The sequence below is a fragment of the Pan troglodytes genome, chromosome 2, assembly GCF_028858775.2.
Source record: "Pan troglodytes isolate AG18354 chromosome 2, NHGRI_mPanTro3-v2.0_pri, whole genome shotgun sequence".
Taxonomy (NCBI): Eukaryota; Metazoa; Chordata; class Mammalia; order Primates; family Hominidae; genus Pan; species Pan troglodytes.
In genome coordinates this window covers 8,871,594-8,892,567 of record NC_086015.1, presented here as the reverse complement: position 1 = coordinate 8,892,567, position 20,974 = coordinate 8,871,594, and the positions used below count along the sequence as shown (strand labels likewise).

Here is a 20,974-nt window from a genome sequence, read left to right as displayed (position 1 = left end):
ATTAGTTAGGGAAATTTGCAAATGCTTGAAACTTGAATTGGTGCTATAGCAAACTGTTAATATTAAATAAAATGGCTTAATTAAATAACATTGGCTTTCTCTCATGTTAGCGAGTACTACCATACTTTCACCCTGATAACACTAATTCTTCATCCGGGTAGGTAACTTTGAAGGTGACTTGGACCTTGATCTTAAAATAGAGGTGTTGGAAAGGCACAATGTGAAGGAAGCAGGCAGAATTACAATTACACATCAAAGGCCACCAGAGTTTTAACTTTAAATTGTATGTTTCAATTCTACTAGCTTTAGTGTTCACACCCAAACGGCAAGGGTAGGATCTACTGCATGGAGGGAGGAGTGGCATTCCAATTTCATTTATTTTCTGCTGAAGCTGGCACACTGAATGAAGATTTATATCTTAAGTGACAGGATTCAAATGGAACATGACAAACCTGTAAAAGCTGCAACTTGGCATGTCAATGCAGAACTTTCCAATGAACTGGATGGGACTTGGGAGACAAACCACACACACTGCCACATCTCGTTGGGCAGTGCGAGGGATCAAAGAGAAAGCCCAGGGGAAAAGCAAGTCCTTGCTAGCTAATGTGTGCATTGTGGGGGTTAGCATAGATTGCCATTTTGCTTACAGATAAAAGTAGGTATCTGTCTTAGGCTTGCCTTACGATGGAAAAATTTTGTGGAGACAGGCTGCACTGACTGGAAAAAATTAATTTGTTTTTAAGTTATCAAATTTATAAAGTAGAAGCATTAGTTACAAAACTAGCCATTTAACTGGAATTTAATCTTGACCTAGTTCCCAACATTGGGTGGTATTATTTACCAAAGCATAGAGAAAATTAGTGTCAAAAAAAGCAGCCAGGGCAAGCACTGATTTGAGGAGGGAACAGGTTTTACTACGTTTGGACAGGCAAGGTGGCTCTGTAAAAACATTTTACACTTTGCTGAAGGACCCTGACCGCTGGGCATGAACTAAAACAAATTTCAGCTGTTCCCGATACTTCCACATTGCACACAGCAAATTAAAGAAAGATCCCCCAGTAAAAGCAGAAGAGACAGGAGATTTAGTAGGGCGCTCCCGACAGCCTGGCTGGCAGTCACTAATCCAGAAGAATGAATGAACGTTGTACTAAATACTCCCCAATGTTTGTTCTAATAATTCTCCTCAGAGCTGTCATAACAACAGCAAGTGTTTTTTTAAATAAATAATCAGGTAAACATTTTCTGAATTAACCTGGTAATCAAACCGATTGTACTTCAAACTGATCCTAAAGAAAGTACATAAATGGAATAGCAGTTAAGTCACAGATGCCAAATGAAAGCCACCAACCAGTCACTGTATATTCTGCATCATTTATTAAATATTTTTATATATGCATTTACAAACTTTACTCATTTCAGAACTCTGCTTTCAATGCATTTTTAAACTTTTTTTTTTTTTGCAGAGAGATTCTCTTGTAAAATGAGATCCATGTACAAAACTAGGCAACAGATATAAAAGTTTCCTTTCATATTTTTCATCCATCAAGAAAAGAAATCAATCATGTGACAAGAAATAAAACCAAAATGTGGCTCTTTCAGAAGAATAACATGTCTGTGTTCAACTATGACTTCTAATGAGATAGTTCATATTTCATCTTTATATGGATGTATATAGTTTTAATACTTCTTAGCTACTGTAGCATGTTGGTTCAGATGAAGAAAAAATAAACTCTATTGTTTGGACTAGATAATCTAGAAACCATCAATTATGCATGTCTTTATAACGTGACATCAAAATTTACCCAGGAGATGACACTGATTGGCCAACAGTATGCATTTATCCTGAACATTGCATAAAAAGTTCCCTTTAAAAAATTCATTATCTTCTTCACAAGCTAAAGTATGAGCCCCTAATTTGGCTCTCTTATTTAAAGAAATAGTTTAAATGATCAATTTAGAAGCTTAAAAGTATCTTTGAAACTAAAGTTGCTTTTCTTAAAATGAATGCTGATTTAACAGTTCATAGACTTGGAGCATTATCACTAGGAGACGGAGGCACTACTGCCACTAACGAGAAACAGCATCACCAGAGGATAATTACACGGTACAAAATGCCCAGGGGCCTGAAACTCACTATTAATATAATTTTGGCAGCAGCATCATTTGAAAGTTAACCATTTATTACATAGTATTAACACACCAGCTTCAAAGAAGTGCACTCCCTTTAGGACACTCGGGAGCTACAAATGTATTGTGATTGCATAATTCGTATTGCACAGTTTTATAAAAAACATAAATACTGGCTATTCTAGTTTTAAATACAAAATACATGTCATATACTTTTAAATCTATAATCTGGTTCAAGTGCAAATCAGGTGCTTTCTGTTAGTCCTTCCAAAAAAGGCATTTTCAATATTTTTGGCACAAATGAAATGTCATCATGCCAACAATTCTAATTACAATACATATATCCAAACCTTTAGAGTAGCAATCATATACATACAGTATAAAACTGAGTATTTACAAATGTATTCAGCATAAATGTAACCTTCGTGGGTGAATCAGAACTCATTAGCCATACCCACACTAATAATCATTATAAAAGGTAAATACAATTCCTTTCTTTCATTTGCTTATGCCGGTTGTTGTGGGTTGACATTCATGTGAGGAGGATGTCCTAGAAGACCGATTCTTTGTTTCTGCTTCCTTTGTTCTGTCATCTGGAAAGTTAAAAAGTTTCATCATTAGACCCAGATACTTCCTGTACGTCAAATCGCATACTGAACCATAGATTTACCTCTGTGGTTATGGTTTATACTGAAACCCACTTTCTACAAATAGTGTACCATCGCTATATCAAACACACAGCACTTCAAAAAAGGCATCTTCTTAGGCAGAATGGGAAATTCTGTGACCTAGTCATGCAATGTAACATTCAGAAGTATTGCTTGCTACTTGTTTCATGAAGAAACAAAAAACAATAAAAGCACAGGATTCTTTCTTGTTTCCCAAATCCATTTCCAAATGATTTGAAGACTCATTGGAAAATGGTGGCTTTGTACGATAGTAACAACACGCCTTACTAACAAGAAAAGCAGTGTTTAGAATCCTAGGTTTGAGAGGGAGGGTTTATGTCCACACTCTTTCGGTGGGTCCTGATTTTTCTCTTCAGTGACTCTTGAGTAGTTGGTTAGAGAAAAAAAAAATTACCTACCATAACTAGGAAAATGAGAAATGTTCTCAAATCTCTTTGAGGTCCAGAATGATTAAATGCTGTAAATAATGCTGTGACCATTCACGGTATCTATTTCTTGCCACCCAGTAGACACTGAGGCTCGCTGAAGGTCAGGCGAGACCATTGCCTAAGACTAGTTCAAATGAAAAAGTGCTTTCAAAATCCCAAACAAGAAGCCGATTCTATTCATTTGGTTGCTGAACTAAATATATTCTCATGTTGATGGGTCTCTAGACCTGTTCTAGGTATTTTAGGGCATACTTACTTCTGTCTCTGTATTAAGATTTTCCTTAACCCAGTTAGTCTTAGTTTTGGATTTTAGGCTGAGCATTCAAGTCAAGTGAGATAAAAAGGCTGTACGAAATATATATTCAAGAAAATTGTTGTCTGCAAGTGGGTTAAGGTCCTACTCCTATGTTTTTAGCGTCCTAAAATTGTAGAGGAATTAGGGTAAAAAGAATAAGGGCTTTGGAATCAGATCTAGTTTCTTATGGTTTTGTCATTTAACTTATCAAACTCTGTTTTCTCATCCATACAATCAGGATGATAATTCCTAGCTGATTGGTGGAGAATTGCGAGGTTATAGGTAAATTTATTAGCATAGCATCTGTCGCATAGTAGATGTGACACTTAATCTCACTTTTTCTCACTCAATCTCACTTTTCACATGAACTCATTTTTGGTACAAAATATCTGGAGAGAACATAAAACAAGACTAATTTACCTAGGTTCAATTTCAATGTGGTTATTTTTTCTTCTTCAAAACTAGCATTATCCTCTCAAATCAAAATACTATTTTTAGGCTCCTGTGGAGATGCTTTCTCTGTTATAATTTAGATGAGAAGATTTACAAGGACTTAATATTTCCAAAAGGTAGCTTTTAATAAAGCTTTTAATTAAGAATTGGATTAGGAAATTCCAGCTAGCCCCTGAAGTTTCCTTAGGTGAGTGACATCTTTAAAGGAAGTGTTACACACTACACTGTATCCACAGATTCAGCTCAGGAAGGAGCACCTAATATGACACATGAAATAAATTCACAATTAGGTTAAAATGCCAGTAACTCATTCATCTTACTGCCTGATAGTTCAGATGTTTAGCTCAGATTTTTCTCCCACAACCCTTCCCTTGGCAGGTAACCTTGAGAGGGAATCCAATACAACTTAGCTAAATTTGGATAATCTCAAGTGTTCAAATTGATTTAGAAATCTTGGTGTGCTCAGCCAGGTGCAGCGGGCTCACGCCTGTAGTCCCACCACTTGGAGAGGCTGAGGTGGGCAGACTGCTTGAGCCCAGGAGTTCGAGACCAGCCTGGGCAACGTAGCAAAACCCCATCTCTACCAAAGGGGAAAAAAAATTAGCTAGGCACGGTGGTGTGCACCTGTAGTCCCAGCTACTTGAGAAGCTAAGAGTGGGAGGATCACTTGATCCTGGCAGGTGGAGGTTGCAGTGAACAGTGATGATGCCACTGCACTCCAGCCTGGGCAACTGAGATCTTGTCTTGGGAAAAAAAAAAAAAAAATCTTGGTCTGCTCAGCCCTTATTGAGGGATACTTTACTCAAAGCTTATATTTAAAGCTGCTGAAATCTTTCAACTCAAAGTTGAATGTCAAAGTTGGCCATTAAGACTTTTTTCCCCTGTAATTTTGCTGTAAATAACTACTTGTATTTGAGATGACCTTTTAGTATGCATATTTTCATCCCTGTTTGTTAAATCAGCTCTCCTTGACTTTTCAATTTGTCAGTTAGTCTTTCTCTTAAACTTGAAGAAACCTCTGAAACTTTACAACAAAGGAGTCTTCAGTTGGTGGCCTGGCTTCCTTTTCACTTCCACAGCCGCGGCCTGATACCTCCTCAGTTAGCAGCCCTATTCATTTGTCTTTGTAAGTGATCCCATCGCCCACCCTCCCTCCGTCCCTAACCTTAGGGCTCCCCACTGATGTGGGTTATTGGCCAATTCTTTGCTCAGGTAGTCATATTCCTGATAATTTTAAGTACCAACTACACATCTAATGTTCTTTTCTGTTTCCCTAGAAGAATGGTTCTCAAACTTCAGCATGCACCAGAATCACCCAGAACATTTGTTAAAACACAGATCAGAAACAGAGTTCCTGACTCAGTAGGTCTGGGGTAGGTCCCATGAATCTGCATTTCTAACGATTTCCCAGATGATGTAGACGTTGCCGGTCTGGGGACTACACTTTGAGAACCACTGCTCTAGAAGAGGTTTTTCACTGAGAATCTCCAAAATCGGACAAGATCATTTTGAGTATATACTTGAACACTTTTTTTAAAAAAAGTAATTTGTGTACATATATTATTTTTCTCAAATGAGGGAAGCTCTTGGAGAAGATTCTCTGCAACTGAGCATATAGTAGGCACACACATTTGACTGATACTGTTTTGATTGACCATGGCCTTTTAGACAGAATGGCTGTCATTTAAGTCAACATCACTGCCATTTAAGGGACTGCTAAAGGAGAAGGAATTGGGCAACTGCTAAAGTGTTTGGTTTTTTAGTAGCAGTCATCATCCAATTACAATTATAAGAGAACCAAAAAAAAAAAAAAAAAAAAAAAACCCTCAAAACCCTGAAGGACTAAATCTGACCTATAAGAAACTGAGGCCAACAATTCTGGACGCTTAGGTTTCTCCAGCCTCTTAGTGCATATTCTCACATAATTTCTGGTTTTATTAGTTCAATTCTTCTTATCTACTTACCTACCCCACCTACATACATTCACACGTACTATCTATATATCTTCTTATAAGGCATCATTATTGTCTGTTACTCTTACCTACATCAAAACAAATATAATGACCAAAGTCTATCCTTAGCATTTTTGTCAGATAATAGTCTCTCTGGACATCTGAAACAAAATTGACTCTTGAGTAAAAAAATCTATGGTAACTGTATTCAGAATTCTAATATTGAAACATCTATTTTGAGTAGTGTGAAATGTCTCATTTATAGTACATTTAAAAATCCTCAAAACTCCTGGGCATGTGGTTGACTCCGTAATACCAGCACTTTGGGAGGCAGATCACTTGAGGCCAGGAGTTCGAGACTGGCCTGGCCAACGTGGTAAAACCCCATCTCTACTAAAAATACAAAAATTAGCCAGGCATGGTGGTACATGCCTGTAATCCTAGCTACTTGGGGGCCTGAAGCAGGAGAATCACTTAAACCTGGGAGGTGGAGGCTGCAGTGAGCTGAGATTGTGCCACTGCACTCCAGCCTGGGCAACACAGGGAGACTCCGTCTCAAAAACAAAACAAAACAAAAAACCCAAACCAAACCTCAAAATTCCCATGTAGCTAAGGATAAACAGTTGTAGTAATGCTGTTCTTCACATCTATACAAATGTAGAAACTAGCTTGAATTTCAGCATTCCTCCTTTTGACTCATCTAAACAAGAAGCAAAGAATAGTGTAGCTTTACAAGTCAGATACAGCCAAACATCTGAAAGACTGTTCATGAAAACACGAGGCATACAGTAGAAATGGACAAATTTTAATCTACCAGTATTGCCCCTAAGTGATTAAAGGCTGGCACTGGAAGGAAAGTTCATTGACAGCACACAAATGCCACATTTCTGGTTTATAACACATCTTAATAGCCTTTGAAAAGCTGCTTTCATGTTACAGGAAGGTCTTGGTTACTCAGATTCTAAACAGCTAGCAAATTCTAGTAATCACAATTATTTTCTACAGCCCTATAAAATCAGTCATGTTCAGAATGATGAGCTTCAAATACTGAGAAATGAAACCAAACCATCCCTTGAATACAAATATGTTGATTTACTATCAATGTACAGATACAATTCAGATTCTTAGAGTTGATCTCAAATGCTCTGTTTCTCTCTATTTCACCTGGCCAACTCTTACTCAGGCTTTGAAACCAAGCTCCTGAATTACCACCTCTGAGAAGACTTCTGTGGTAATTACTCTAATCCTCTCCCGAAGATCAGATTGAACAAATCACTCCCTTTTCTTCATTCCCAGAGCAATGTGTTCACAGCTCGGTTACACCCTCACCAAGTTTAATTATAATTGATCTGTTTACTTGTTTCCCACTCTAGACTTTTAGTTCCTGAAGGCAGAGAAGAGGATCTATTCACCTTTGTAGCCCCAGTACCTAATGCCGCACCTGGCAAACAGGTGTTTCATGTGTTGGCTGAAAGAAGGAACGGAATTAACCAGAACATACTGCCATTCCTTGAGCATGCCATGCATTTTCATGCCGTTGCTCATGATGATTCCTTTCCTGGGAAGCCCCCTACTGCATTTCTCTGCCAGCTCAGAAGTCACCTGCTTGTAAGATTATAAAAGCTAAACTCCTTCTGCACTACAAACTTCATACAGGACCACTACCTACCTGCTTCTTTGTGCTCCATGAAACTATTCATGCCTCAAGTCATTCATACTGTATCAGATTGCTAGAGGTCTACTTCTTTGTCTTTCTTGCTAGATCCTGGATCTAGAGGGCAGATGTTGACTTAGTCTTCTTTTGTGGTCCCAGCACAGTATAAGGAACATAGATGAAGTACGGGTCGTTTAATGTTCCATTTTCCAACTTTGGGCAGTTATTCTAATCTTGCGTTATGCCTTCTGTCCTTAAGCAGTTAATGTTAGCAAGATAACCCTCTTGTATGAAAAATGCCAAACGCTGTAACATGCTAATGTGATCTGAATTTTCAAGCACTTCTTGTATTCCTAGCAACAGCAAATAATGGTCGCTGTCCTATAGGAAGCCAGTCATATTTTCAAGAAAGTTAGCCCTTCTTAGTATTTGCTCTTTTGCATTATGAAGAAAACATGCAAAAGATTTTTAAGTTCTTACATTAGTTCTCCTCCTTGGAATAAGAATGTAAGAGAATCACATTTAGTATTCAGAATCTTTTGGGAGGGGAAACTTCAAGATGAGAGGCATCGTTAAATAATACTTAGAATAGCAATCCTAACCAACCCTTCTTGGCAATAATAGAAAAAGTGACACCACTAACCATAATTTTACTAATATCCTAACAAGAACTTTTTTCCCTCAGATCGATACATAACAAAACAACCAAAGAGGTAAATAACAGTAAAGATTTAGACCAAAGTCATCCACATTTAAGCTATCATTGCTCGATTCTGCTGGTTTTTGAATCAGAAAATCTAAAACAAACAACAACAACAACAACAAAACAAAAAAAACCCTCTAAGTAATGGAGCAATTTTTGTGTTTTCTGGCACTTTTACTAGTGAATGGTATTCTTTCATAGCTGTTTTAAAAAATATCACAAGATTTCTTGGTCATTTAATCATTCATGGAGCTTTTATTTTTTAATTCAAAATTTTTTCCCACAAAGGGCAAGAATTCTCACAATTACTATTTAAGAAAGAGCAGCTCTGTAACATATCTGCATTTTTTAATATCTTTTGCACATAAAGGGTTTTTAAACCTTTATGATTGCTATAACCAAACTTAATGAAATTCAAATCTATTCAACAAGTTGATTCTCAAATGCATTAAAGGTTTGTAGGATGTTACATAATCAAAAGAAAACACTGACTACTTCCTTTTAAAAGATGCAAATCCCCCTGCCCCCTCAAAAAAAAAAAAAAAAAGCAGCTATGCTGAATTTTTCCTGTAATTCTGAGTACCTTAAAACTTAAGTAGATCAATCCTGGTAAAAGCACTTGAGAATGTACTACTGGATTCTCATGCTTCTTTTTAACTTATAATATCTTCCAAGAAAAAAACAGTTCAAATTCATTCACAGGGGAAGGGCTTTCTGAAGAGTGGTTCCAACTGCCAACTTCAAAATAAAAAACGCATAAAAGGCTGGAATCAAGCAGTTTAAACCATACTGGTTTTAATGTCACTTAATGAACCTTAGTCCATATGTAATCAAATTTTACATATTTTGTTTAAACTAAAACTTTGGCTTATCCAGAATACTCTTATCTTGCATTTTAGAAATGCCAAGTCTCTACTATGCTCACTTGTATAAAATGACAATGAATGTATCCTCCATACCATTTAAGTATATGATGCGACTTGACTTCTGAAACTTCAAGCTTTTTTTAAAAAAAGAGTAAGAACTTAAACAGTCAACCATGAAAGGCAAACAGTACAGTGACATAACAAAGCAAATGAAAACACACACACACCCCTGACTGGATGATCAGGAGCTCCCGCCCTGGCAATGCCTAAGAACCTTCTGGGCTCCTTTGGTATCCTCATCAAGAAAATAAGGGAATGAGGTGAGATGGCATCTGAAGTCTCAGATACTGTCCTATACCTGTATTTTTTTTTTTTTTTTTTTTTTTTTTTTTGAGATGGAATTTCACTCTTGTTGCCCAGGCTGGAGTGCAATGGCGTGATCTCGGCTCACCACAACCTCCGCCTCCTGGGTTCAAGCGATTCTCCTGCCTCAGCCTCCTGAGTAGCTGTGATCACAGGCATGTGCCACCACATCCAGCTAATTTTGTATTTTTAGTAAAGACAGGGTTTCTTCATGTTGGTCAGGCTGGTCTCGAACTCCTGACCTCAGGTGATCCACCCTCCTTGTCCTCCCAAAATGTTGGGATTACAGGCGTGAGCCACCACACCCGGCACTATACCTGTATTCTTTACTCTAATTCCTCAGCTCAACTCACTCCTTCGATGAGGCTCAATGGTTTGTAAAGTGTGCACTGAAGCAGATTCAGAATCACTCTTCGTGAACAATTCAAAATAACAGATTCTTAGCTCTGAAAGGACAGAGAGCGTAGGGAGGCGTTGCCCGGTTTTACCACCACAGAATGCCCATTAATAGTTTGTTTCAGATACATTTTAAGAAACTCTCTAGTAAATTGGTAACACCCAGTTTCTCAGATCAACTGAAACATACCCCCAGAGAGCCTCCAAGTGTGACAATGAGAAGCAGAAATGAGTGAGCAAGAATGAATGCCGCTCGCATTGGCATGTGAGAGCTAGAATGCCTCACTGTTGCAATTCCAGTACCACGGGTGTGAAACAAAGATCCTCTGTTTCTTTGGAAAATGGCACCAGATTTTATGGAGAACTGAAGTGTTCCTTTATTTAAGTATTAGTTCAGTGTCTGTAAGATTTTTTGGCACCTAATTTAAACATCGGATTTAACTGAGATTCTTGTAGCCACAGTTATCTCAAATGGGAGAAGAATGTAACTAAAGCTTGCTGGATGTGTAAAGAAGTTCACCTCACTGGGGGGTTGGGGGGGCGGTGCCAGAAGCAGCTGTAGGCACCAATGTCCTCATGAGTCCTGCAGAACATCTGCCAAATGTTTCACGGGGGGGAGGGGGTAAAATGTTAATATTAAGCAAAGTAATCTAGTTAGATCTTCATTAGTTTTACTTATTTAGGTTATTACTCATTTTATGTAGCTACCAAGCTCAGAGCTATAGACAACCTTCATAAATAAGGCCTTCTTTTCCTACTAGTCTTCTTTATTTGCACCTTAATACAGATGAAAGAAAAGAACTTGAGGCCAAATGGTATCTCAGGGCACAGTTTGGAATAATTTAGTTTGAAAAGAAATATTAATATAAATCTAAGTATGATGATTAAAAGTGCTCTGTAAACCATCTCCAGTAAGAGCATTCTAGATGCGGTCTTCATTAGTTATCATCTTTGTAAGAGTAATAAATCACCCGTGGGTGTACCTTGCAACTTACCTCCAGTGCAGACATGGCCCATGCCTATTGCTGTGCAACACTATAATCTTGTCTATGGAGTTGATTAAAGAGCTTTCAGAAACTCACGTAAAATGCTGAACTGAACATGATTATCCCAGTCACTTACAGAAATGCACTAATAAAACCAATCAGGGTCTGCTCACCACCCAGGGTACAAGTCCTTAATACACAGCTGCATCCTATCACTAGATAACCACCTGCTGACTGTGGCATGTTCATTGTAATGGAGTCAAAAGGGCAGAAAAAGAGTACGTGCGGTTTTCTATAAACATGTCCCCTACAACTTACTTTAAATTGGAAACTGCCTGTTTCCAATTTAAATTCTGCCCACAGTACTGCCCGCATCCTGCTTCCTATCCATACGATAAGAGCAAAGCATTTATCTTACGGATAGGAAGCAGGGTGCAGGCAGTATTTCTGTAGATGGTTAAGGCCTGTGAGATCAGGGAGTATGTCTATATTATTCACTGTTTTATCCCCAGCACCTGGCATAATTCCTGTACTATGATAGCCACTCAGTAAGCCACTGAGAAAAGAATGAAACCAAAAGGGCTTTTCCATGACTATGGTTTAGCCTAGGATGCTGAATTTAAATATATGGGGTGAGGATTTGACAAGTCTGAGGGCTAGGAAGCAAAACAAGAAACAGCTTTTAATCTTCCACAGTACATAAAGTAAAAAGGGTATAGCTTTATGCATAGTGGTTTTTGGACAGTACTTCACTGAAGTAGTCTGCATTTCCCCCCTTTTTTTTGGTTTTGTTTTTCATATTAAAACCATGTCCTGAGCAGCACTGAAAGTAGCACCATGGCTTTATCCTGGAAAAGGGCAGTGAAGGGGATTGGGGTGAGGAGACTGGAGGAGTGAGTGGGTTTGTCCCCTGTTGCCCGGCTCTCTCTTCCATCTAGATGAAGCACTACTGATTTTCCTCATCAGATTTGGTGTGGTGACAGTGGGGGTGGGTGGGGATGGTGATGGGAGGGCAGGCGCTGGGATTTTCTTTCTTTACCTGATCCTTTAATTCCGACAGCTGGCCAGAAAGGTTCGTGACAAGTTTCATGGTGGACTCCAGCTTCTCCTGCAGGTTTCTCAGCTCATTCTGTTCTCCTTCAGAATCACTGCTGACCAATGACATGGCTCTCATCCTGGGGAACCAGTCAAGGTTTCTTTCCTAGAATCCACATTAAAAAAAAAAAAAAAAAAAAAAAGACTGAGTCACTTCTAGAGGTAAAAACAAGAAAGGCCAGCTTACCATGCCATGTTTCCTAACTCTCATTAGGTTATCTCCTTCTATTGCAGAACTTATGTGCTGTGTATTTTTTTAATTGCTCAGCAGCTATCTTTTTAATTGCATACAATGGAACTCTTAATTCTTAGAGGAAGTCACTTTAAATTTAAATAGAGGGGAAATGTAGGTTCTAAACAAGAGTCCTAATCTCCAAATCTGAATACTGCCACTGCCGCTCTGATCTTTGTAAATTACATGGCTGATGAGTTTGGTTTTTTTAAAAAATTGTGGTAAAATATGCGTAACATAAAATTTACCATTGTAACCATTTTAAGCATACAGTTTAGTGGCATTAAGTACATTCACACTGCTGTGCAACCATCCCCATCATCTGTTTCCAGAACTATTTTTTTATCTTCCCCAAGTGAAATTCCATCCCCATTAAACACTAACCCCATTCCCCCCAGCCCCTCGCAACCACCATTCTATTTTCTGTCTCCATGAATTTGACTGCTCGAGGGACCTCATATTAGGCTGTGTATTTTAAAATGCATTATATACTGGGGAAAACCTTTTGCAAACACTTCAAGTGAAGTGAATTTTCAGGTCCCAAGTGTTCTGTCACTTAACAGACACATGTGCATGTATGCGTTTGCGTGGGCGAGGAGATCATTAAGAGGCTGAAAATGGGGAATAGGCTCTTCCGTCAATGTCCCCGTTTATGAGCTTATAGAAACCACTCCTCTTGTTTCCTTTTCCTTCCAGCCTGAAATGGTTGATGGGTGCTGGCAACTAGCCTAAGAAAGGCCCATTCAGTTTCCTCCCCCGTCCATCTCCATCCTTTTGATGTCTATAGCTTATGCCTGTAAACAGTATTTCTCACTACTGGTTAACAGAATGGGACAACTCCTCCTCCCACCTCACTTCCTTCTGCCCACATATGCCTTTCTCCCAAAGAGCATGCCGCATACATAAGTTCTGTACAGAGAGGCAGGAATGAACAGTAAGAAAAGCTTAGCATGAGACAGGGGGAAGAAAACTGACTCATTCCACATGTCTGGTGTCATTCTCACCTGGACCAGTTTTATCTTGTAAGGATACATTTACCAGTTTTATCTTGTAAGGATACATTTAATGGTCTTTCTAAAACAAATCAAGCCCCCTCCCACAAACACACACACTCACTCGGAATGCTGGATAATTGTTGCTTTGTGTACACCGTGGGGGTCGGCAACATTTTCTGTGTAAATATTTTCAGCTTTGTGGGCCATCTGGTCTCTGTCACAACTACTTAGCTACTCTGTTATACCCCCCAAACAACCAGTAAATAAATAAATGGGTATGTCCATGTTCCAATAAAACTTTATTTACAAATGCGGCCAGCAGGCTGGGTTTGCTCACCTCTGCTGTATACAATAGAAGGCATCAATATATTTAAAATCACGAAACTCCATGAGACGTATCTAAATATTACAACTCAAGTGAGATCATTAAACTGTATCTTGACCTAGGGCCATCTAGCAATATAGAAGCCATATAAGAGAGCTAGATGAAAAATATCACAAGCAGCCATACCACATTGACAACAAGGTGTCATAGAGTGTTTGCTTAAGATACTGGTGGGTGGGCGGGCAGGGTTACAGTCTCTAGTTTGTGAGCTTTATGAAGGCAGGAACCACCTTAGTATTCTGGCTAGAGCATAGTAGACATTCAATATTAATAAAAGCTTGTGGAAGGACAGAATGACATGCAACTCTTTTTCTGCATGGACTCTAATAACAAATGCTTAAGTAGTAAGCCTGAGCTGCTTATCGTGACTGCTGGAGGAGAAAAATGGCAATCTCTACCTTCCTATACCCTGAATAAACACTTCATTCATGTGTCTTAACGTTAGCTTATATTCATCAATTTCCCATCACAGAGCAATGGGCAAAAGATCGTTAAAAAATATTCCATTTCAGAGATGACTAGCTTAGAAACCCAAAGTGCTTCCCCATCTGTAACCAGTTTTCTCCCGTGCAGCTGCAGTGACCTATCATTGACTATACTCATCTCTCCTGTGTCAATCCTTCAGACATAGCCACATCTTCCCACCAAGGAAGTAGCCCATGTTCAAGGACTATGCAACTCTGAGAAGGAAACCTCATTTTTCAGAAGAGGGCACACATAGGGGACAGGTCACTGGTGATCACTCACTCCCACTAGGGTGAGGGGAGGAGGGATGATGTGGGCTGGGCTGCTGAAGCCACAAACCAAAGCACAGCTGCAGAGAGATCACTTAGCACGAGGCCCTAGATACTCACGGTGGCTGCTACATATTTTTGCAGACTGACCTCAATTGAGGAAAACAAATTGAAGAAAAAAGATACAAAGTCCCACTTTGGATACAACAATGTTAAGGATACTACAGTGAGCAACAGAGACATGGTCACTGCATCCTAGACCCCCTCAAAGGAGAAACAGTTTTGATACCTAAGTATGTGGTAGAATTCCTGCCATCAAAGTGCTTACAATTTAGTTAAGGAGAGTGACCATCTAGATTTTCTTTTTAACAGGCCAGTCCTGGTGGCTGGTGCCTGTAATCCCAGTGCTTTGGGAGGCCGAGGTGGGTGGATAGCTTGAGGCCAGAAGTTTGAGACTGGCCTGGGCAATAGAGTGAGACTCCATCTCTATAAAAAATAAAAATAATTAGCTCGGTGTGGTGGTGGGCACCTGTAGTCCTAGCTACTCGGGAAGCTGGGGCAGGAGGATCATTTGAGCCCAGGAGGTCGAAGCTGCAGTGAGTCATAATTGTGCCACTGCACTACAGCCTGGGTGACAGCAAGACTCTCTGAAAACAAAAAAATAAGGAATAATGCAGGCTATGTTGTATCTAGGAGCGGTAGAGAGAGTAGTGTCCAAGTAAGACCCAACAACCAGTGACTGATTGATTGGCTAAAATCCTCTTCAAGCAAGGCTTGGCCCTAAAGAAGGTTAGCCCTATGGGCAAGCATGAGGGCATTTCACAGAGGCCACTGGCACAGTGAGGCTCCAGTGTGGCTGGAGCTGGGGATGAGGGCAGACAGGCAGGAGCAGCTTGGACTGTTGAAGACTAGAGGGAAACAGAAGGGAGCAGGAACTCTGTGAAAGGCTGCCGTGCCTTACAGACCAGTGGAGAGGAGAGAGGATGGACATTCACAGTCCTCACTGCTATAGTCAGAACTCACCTGTAGCTCACTTATTACTGACATGCAAATGAATGCTAAACTGCCTAAAATGTTAGCCAATCCATCTAAAATCTGGCTTTCAAATCCTTCATATGTTCATTGGCTTAGCAAACCTTCTATAAAAATAGAAAACACAGATTTCCAAACAGAGTCCACATTAATGAGGCCTTCAAAAGACTCCAGAAAACCAGTGCAAGAGTCTGCACATAGCCGGAAGTTTAAGGAACAGTTTATCTCCCTTATTCTAATAGCAAGTGACCAAATGACTACAGATTAAAATGAGAATTTTCCTCACCTTTCATGCCATATGTACCTCCTGGCCCTCTAGGCAATGATTTCAGAAGGGTCTTTGAACAAATAAATGCAAAATGCACAGACTTTCTCCATTCAACAGCCTTTTACTGAACTTTTACACTATCTGTGTCCTGCATGGGGTTGAGTGCTGAGGATCTAAAGATGAGGAAGACAAGGTCTCTATTCTCAAGCTGCTTTAGTCCAAGAATTGTGGTCACCGGCCAGGTCTCAATGCATAGTTCTTCGCCTCTGTGGAGCTGCACGGAGGCCCTACCTCCAAGTGTGAGTGTCTAAAGAGTGTGTGCTGAAGACATGAATGGGGCCCATCAGCATGCCAAGGGCTGCTCCTGGCATCTCTGCCCCTCGCCTCAGTGGTGGTGGAGAGGCACTGATGCCCTGCGTCTTGTGCTGCTACATGGCATACCTGTAATCCTGGGACTTGATGGCCCCACCCAAGGGGTACATAAAGCCATAAAAAGAAAGAATGCATCTTTTTAGAATGTACAATATCCATTTTAATCGATGGTAAATGATTGAAATATTTTTATATTAAATTCAAAAAGTTACATAGACCAGATAGAAAGGTCAATTTATTTTTTTGAGACGGAGTCTTGGTGTGTCACCCAGGCTGGAGTGCAGTGGCGCCATCTCAGCTCACTGCAACCTCTGCCTATCTACTGGGTTCAAGCTATTCTCATACCTCAGCTTCCTAAGTAGCTGGGACTACACGCATGCACCACAATGCCTGGCTAATTTTTGTATTTTTAGTAGAGACTGGTCTTGAACTCCTGACCTCAGGTGATCCAACCACCACCTCCCAAAGTGCTCAAATGTTAAAACACGGCGTTTCAAAGAAGGTCATACTTTGTGCAGTCCACATGGGCCATGTGCTCCCATCCTAGGGATAAAGCCTCATTCTCCATTTCATAGGAGGCCTTCAATGCAAAGATAGCAAAAGGATTTTCTGGTCCAGAAATTTATCAATCACCACCACACAGAGTCTCCCCCATTGCCTCCCTTAATATCTAATAATGAAAAGCTGGGCTAGGAGGGATCCCACTGGCAAGCATTCTTATCTTTTCTGCACTGAAGTGGGGGAGAGCCCCAAATTTAGGTGTTGCCAGTGTTTTAATTAAATAATCATCCTGGGCTGTGAAATTAAATCTCAAATTACCAAGAAGTACCTGGTAGTTAAAATTAATTAGCAATTTTAGCCAAACTGTTCTCTCAATTTCCCGTTGGCTTTGCATCCTGTGCAGTAGGACGGGCTCTAGTGTGGTATAAGGTTCCCCACCAACAGGGTCCCCCTCTGCACAGAGAATCTAAATCTCAAAGTGCAAATGTTTAGACTATAACCCAGTTACTGGAATAGGCACAGAGAGAACACCTGAATCCAATTACTTTCTCCCTAGCTAAGACTTTCATACAAAACTCTGAGCTTGTTTGAGTGCTGAATGACTCCAGTGAAGCCTGTCACCCACGCCTCTCCAGCCAGCCAGAGTCTGAAGGCCTAGAAATGTTTGCAGAATCTTGCCTGTATTATCTATTCAAGATCAAAAACGTGTCTCAGTGTCTTGGCTTCTAATGGATTTTTGGAAAAGTCATCTTCAGCTAAGACGCTTTGTCTGTTGTGAATTATCTTGGGGTGTATGTGTGTATGCAGTTGGGAGGGGAAGGTGGGGAGAGGATTACGGGGTCACTGAGCATCTGTCGGCCGCATCTGCCACTGGATCTGACTCTGGCTTCAGTCTGCTTTGCTTCACTCACTCCTTGCTGCTGGCATCTCACATACCGATGTCATTAGGCACTGTCTGCCCCGGTCCTCCTACAATCCAGCCAGTACAGTTCCCGTCACAGCAAGTGCTTCCTCTCTCGGAGCAGACAAACTAACTGAAGCCACAGCCGGAAGCAGGCTGACCACAAGTGCTAAGGTTCTGGTTAGTTCTTTTCTAGGTAAAGTTGGAAAAGTCCCTGCGAAGGCAAACACTGAAGTTTTAGATATGGGGGTGGTACTGACCAACCTCTTGAAATGTCCTTGACTGGAAAGAGGGAGAGAGACAGAGAGAGAGAGTGAGTGTGTGTGTGTGTGTGTGAGAGAGAGAGAGAGAGAGAGACAAAGACAGACAGACGGAGGAGGAAGTTGGATTGTATGATGCAAATGCGAATCATTCTGAGAAGTGGGGTATTTTTTTTTTCTTCCCAGGTTCAAAAGAAGAGGCTGTTCTAAGAAAGACTACCGAGTAATCAATCACCTCCTCAGAGAAAGTCTGCTCAGGTAGAGTATTACGTTTACCACCTAAACGATGGAACATTTTTGTTGAATCTTTTATAGCCAAATCAGAGAATGAGGTGTTGAGGGTGAGGGGGGCTTGAGGGCAAAAGAAAGGGTCATGGGAGAGAAGATGGGTCCTAGAAAAATGGTCTTGTTGCTTTCTCTGCCCTTGAGAATCCCCTCTGGGAAGATGCGAGGAGGCAAAGATGGCCTTTCCAACTCAAATGGCAGCTTCATGTCTACTGCTCTTACCAGGCAGGAAGACAAACTGGATGTTCTCAGAATGTCTAGGGATGCTCAGGTGATGGAAATGACTAGAAGGGGGTATGGGGTAGGCCTGGAAACAGAGATTTGGCCTCCCCATGTATTTAAACCCTCAGAAAATGTCAGGAGGAGGAGGCTTGAAGATAATATTTATGTCTTCAAAAGCAGGAATATGGGACACTTAACAGACTTTAAATCATTTGTCCCTTTTATGAGCTAGTAGGGTGATTATTTTCATTGAAGAGGAAGAAAAAAAAATTAATCTTTAGAGCTAATTTTTCTAAGATCACAGCAAAACAAAATGAAACCTAACCCTCCAAAAACAAAAACACAGAATCTGTTGGTTTTGGTGAAAAAATAGTCATCTTTATGTTCAGTAGCTCTGAAATGCCACTTAATAATATCTATTATAGGCCAGGCATGGTGGCTCACGCCTGTAATCCCAGCGCTTTGGGAGGCTGAGGTGGATGGATCACCTGAGCTCAGGAGTTCGAGACCAACCCGGCCAACATAGTGAAACCCTGTCTCTACTAAAAATACAAAAAAATTAGCTGGGCATGGTGGCATGTGCCTGTAATCCCAGCTACCCAGGAGGCTGAGGCAGGAGAATCGCTTGAACCCAGGAGGCAGAGGTTGCAGTGAGCCGAGATGGTGCCACTGCACTCCAGCCTGGGCAACAGAGCAGGACTCCGTTTCACAAAAAAAAAAAACCAAAAAACAAAAAACTGTTATACATGTTTTAAAAAAAACCCCTAAAAAATGGATCCCATCTTTGGACACAGTAAGATCAGAGACAGCCTGAGGCTCAGGGGGAGGGAGGGAGGGAGTGATAAATAGGAGGTGTGCAGAGGATTTTTAGAGCAGAAACTATTCTGTATGATATTCTAATGGTGGATACGTGTCATTTGCACTGGTGAAAACCCACAGAATGCACAACATGAAAAGTAAGCAGCAAATGATGGAGGGACATTAATATCAATGTATCCAATATTGGCATATGAAATCTTAACAAACAAACAGGCCACAATAATACAAAACGTTACTAACAGAGGAAACTGGCAGGAAGTCAGGAGGAGAAGGGCATGTATGAGAACTCTGTACTTTCTGCCCCATTTTTCTGTAAACTTCAAACTGCTCTAAAAAATAAAGTCTAGTAATTTTTTCTTATTAAAAAATTATCATCCTTTTATTCTTTTTAATTTTTTTTCTTCTTCTATCCTGTGAGTCTATTAATTTTTTAAAAATGGGATTCCATACCCGGAATTTGTTGGCCAGCCCCAAATTCAAGGAATTCAGTTCTCTTTGTCCCAAAAGTACAGTGACTTCAGACCACATGCATATTAATATCCCTGTATTTCACAGGTTCTGTACATTTCTGCCACAGCCTTGTGACATTAGTGTGTCAGTAGAAAAAGCAATGGCCTGTAATAAGAAGAGTTTCAGTTGTGTGTATACAGGACGGTGAATGAGTGTGTAAGTCAGCTAGCTCACCAACCTGGTCTATTTTCTTTCTTTCTTTTTTGAAAGAGATCACCTCACCAGCTACCTCGCTGGGTTACTGTAAGGATCAGATGGCTATAAAAATGTCCCATAAACTGGAAGGCATTATGCAAAAGTATTATAAATCAGTATGTCCTCTGCCTAGAGCTGGGATAGAGTCAGCACTGCAATCCACGTATTGACTCTAATTTCAGTGCTCAGCTCCTGTGTAAAGATAGTTCCTTTCTTTCTTTGGGATAAAAATTTTAGGGATACTGATTTCTCTTTTTACCAGCTAAGCCACATGAAGGGTATCCAAACTGCATAAATCAAGGTGTCAGTCTGGTTCTGTTTTTGAGCTCTGAATGACATTACCAAAACAAGCCACATTATATAATCTTCAGCTGGACTGGAATGACCAATCACCCTTCCCAGACTCCATAGTTGTTCTTGGATGATACAGTGCAACAAAGATGGGCTCATCCCAGCAGAGAGAACCACGCCCGTTTCTGATGAAATCCCTAGGAAGAGCCAGCCTCAGAATAATCCTTTCAAGTCATTCTGGGGCCACCGGTGGAGGATTTCCTGGGCACCCACGGGGTGCCATGGTGCACAGGGACCATGGTACACAGGGTGCACACTTGCTGGGTCCTGGGCACCTAGGCTGCCAGGCTGAGGAAACCAGAGGACAGGAGGAGAAAAAGGTGGGGCCGGCCACCCGTGCTGGACAAGGGCAGGGCGAGCCCATTTGAGACTCTGAATAGAGAACAATCAGGCTCACTCACCCTTCTCCCCACATCAGCATCCAAGCTGGCTTATGACATCTCGCTTAGGCAACTTCCCCTGCACTTTCAATTAGCTAAGAAATATGCCAGAACATTCCCAGTGGCTACGTATGAGGATTTTAGCAATTTTCGTGGTTTTCTTCTATTCTTTTCTGGATTCCAGTAGTATTCAACTTTGATCCATTACTACTTTTATACAGCAATGCATTGTGTTTGTTTTAAGCCTAGGGAAACATCTTTCCAAAGTTCTATGCTGTTGTTTCGGGGAAAGATACATTCGTCTTTGAAAACACACACACACATCCTCACCAATAAGCTGCTTCAACACAACCACGTTCCATCTCAGCTTTATCATCTGATGGGCTTTTATACTGGAAAGCTCTGAGCTGAAATGGTTTTACTCAAGGTCAGTCCCGCCTAGACACACCGAGAAAGAAGTGATGGAAGATGTTATCCATCTCACCATCTACAGGACTTCATGAAGAACTGAGAAGGGTACCAGCA

General features: G+C 40.6%; 1 protein-coding gene across 1 annotated transcript in view; it reads right to left on the bottom strand.

Moving 5' to 3' along the window:
* Positions 1 to 1,355: 1,355 nt before the first annotated feature.
* The window catches only part of ITPR1 (inositol 1,4,5-trisphosphate receptor type 1), a 354,044-nt gene continuing 334,425 nt past the window's right edge, over positions 1,356 to 20,974 (bottom strand). The window contains exons 61-62 of the mRNA XM_054680363.2: positions 11,952 to 12,113; positions 1,356 to 2,720 (exon numbers count right to left, since the gene is read on the bottom strand). Coding sequence (XP_054536338.1) covers positions 2,634 to 2,720; positions 11,952 to 12,113 — 249 coding nt within the window. The 3' untranslated portion in view covers positions 1,356 to 2,633. The remainder of the gene's footprint in view (positions 2,721 to 11,951; positions 12,114 to 20,974) is intronic.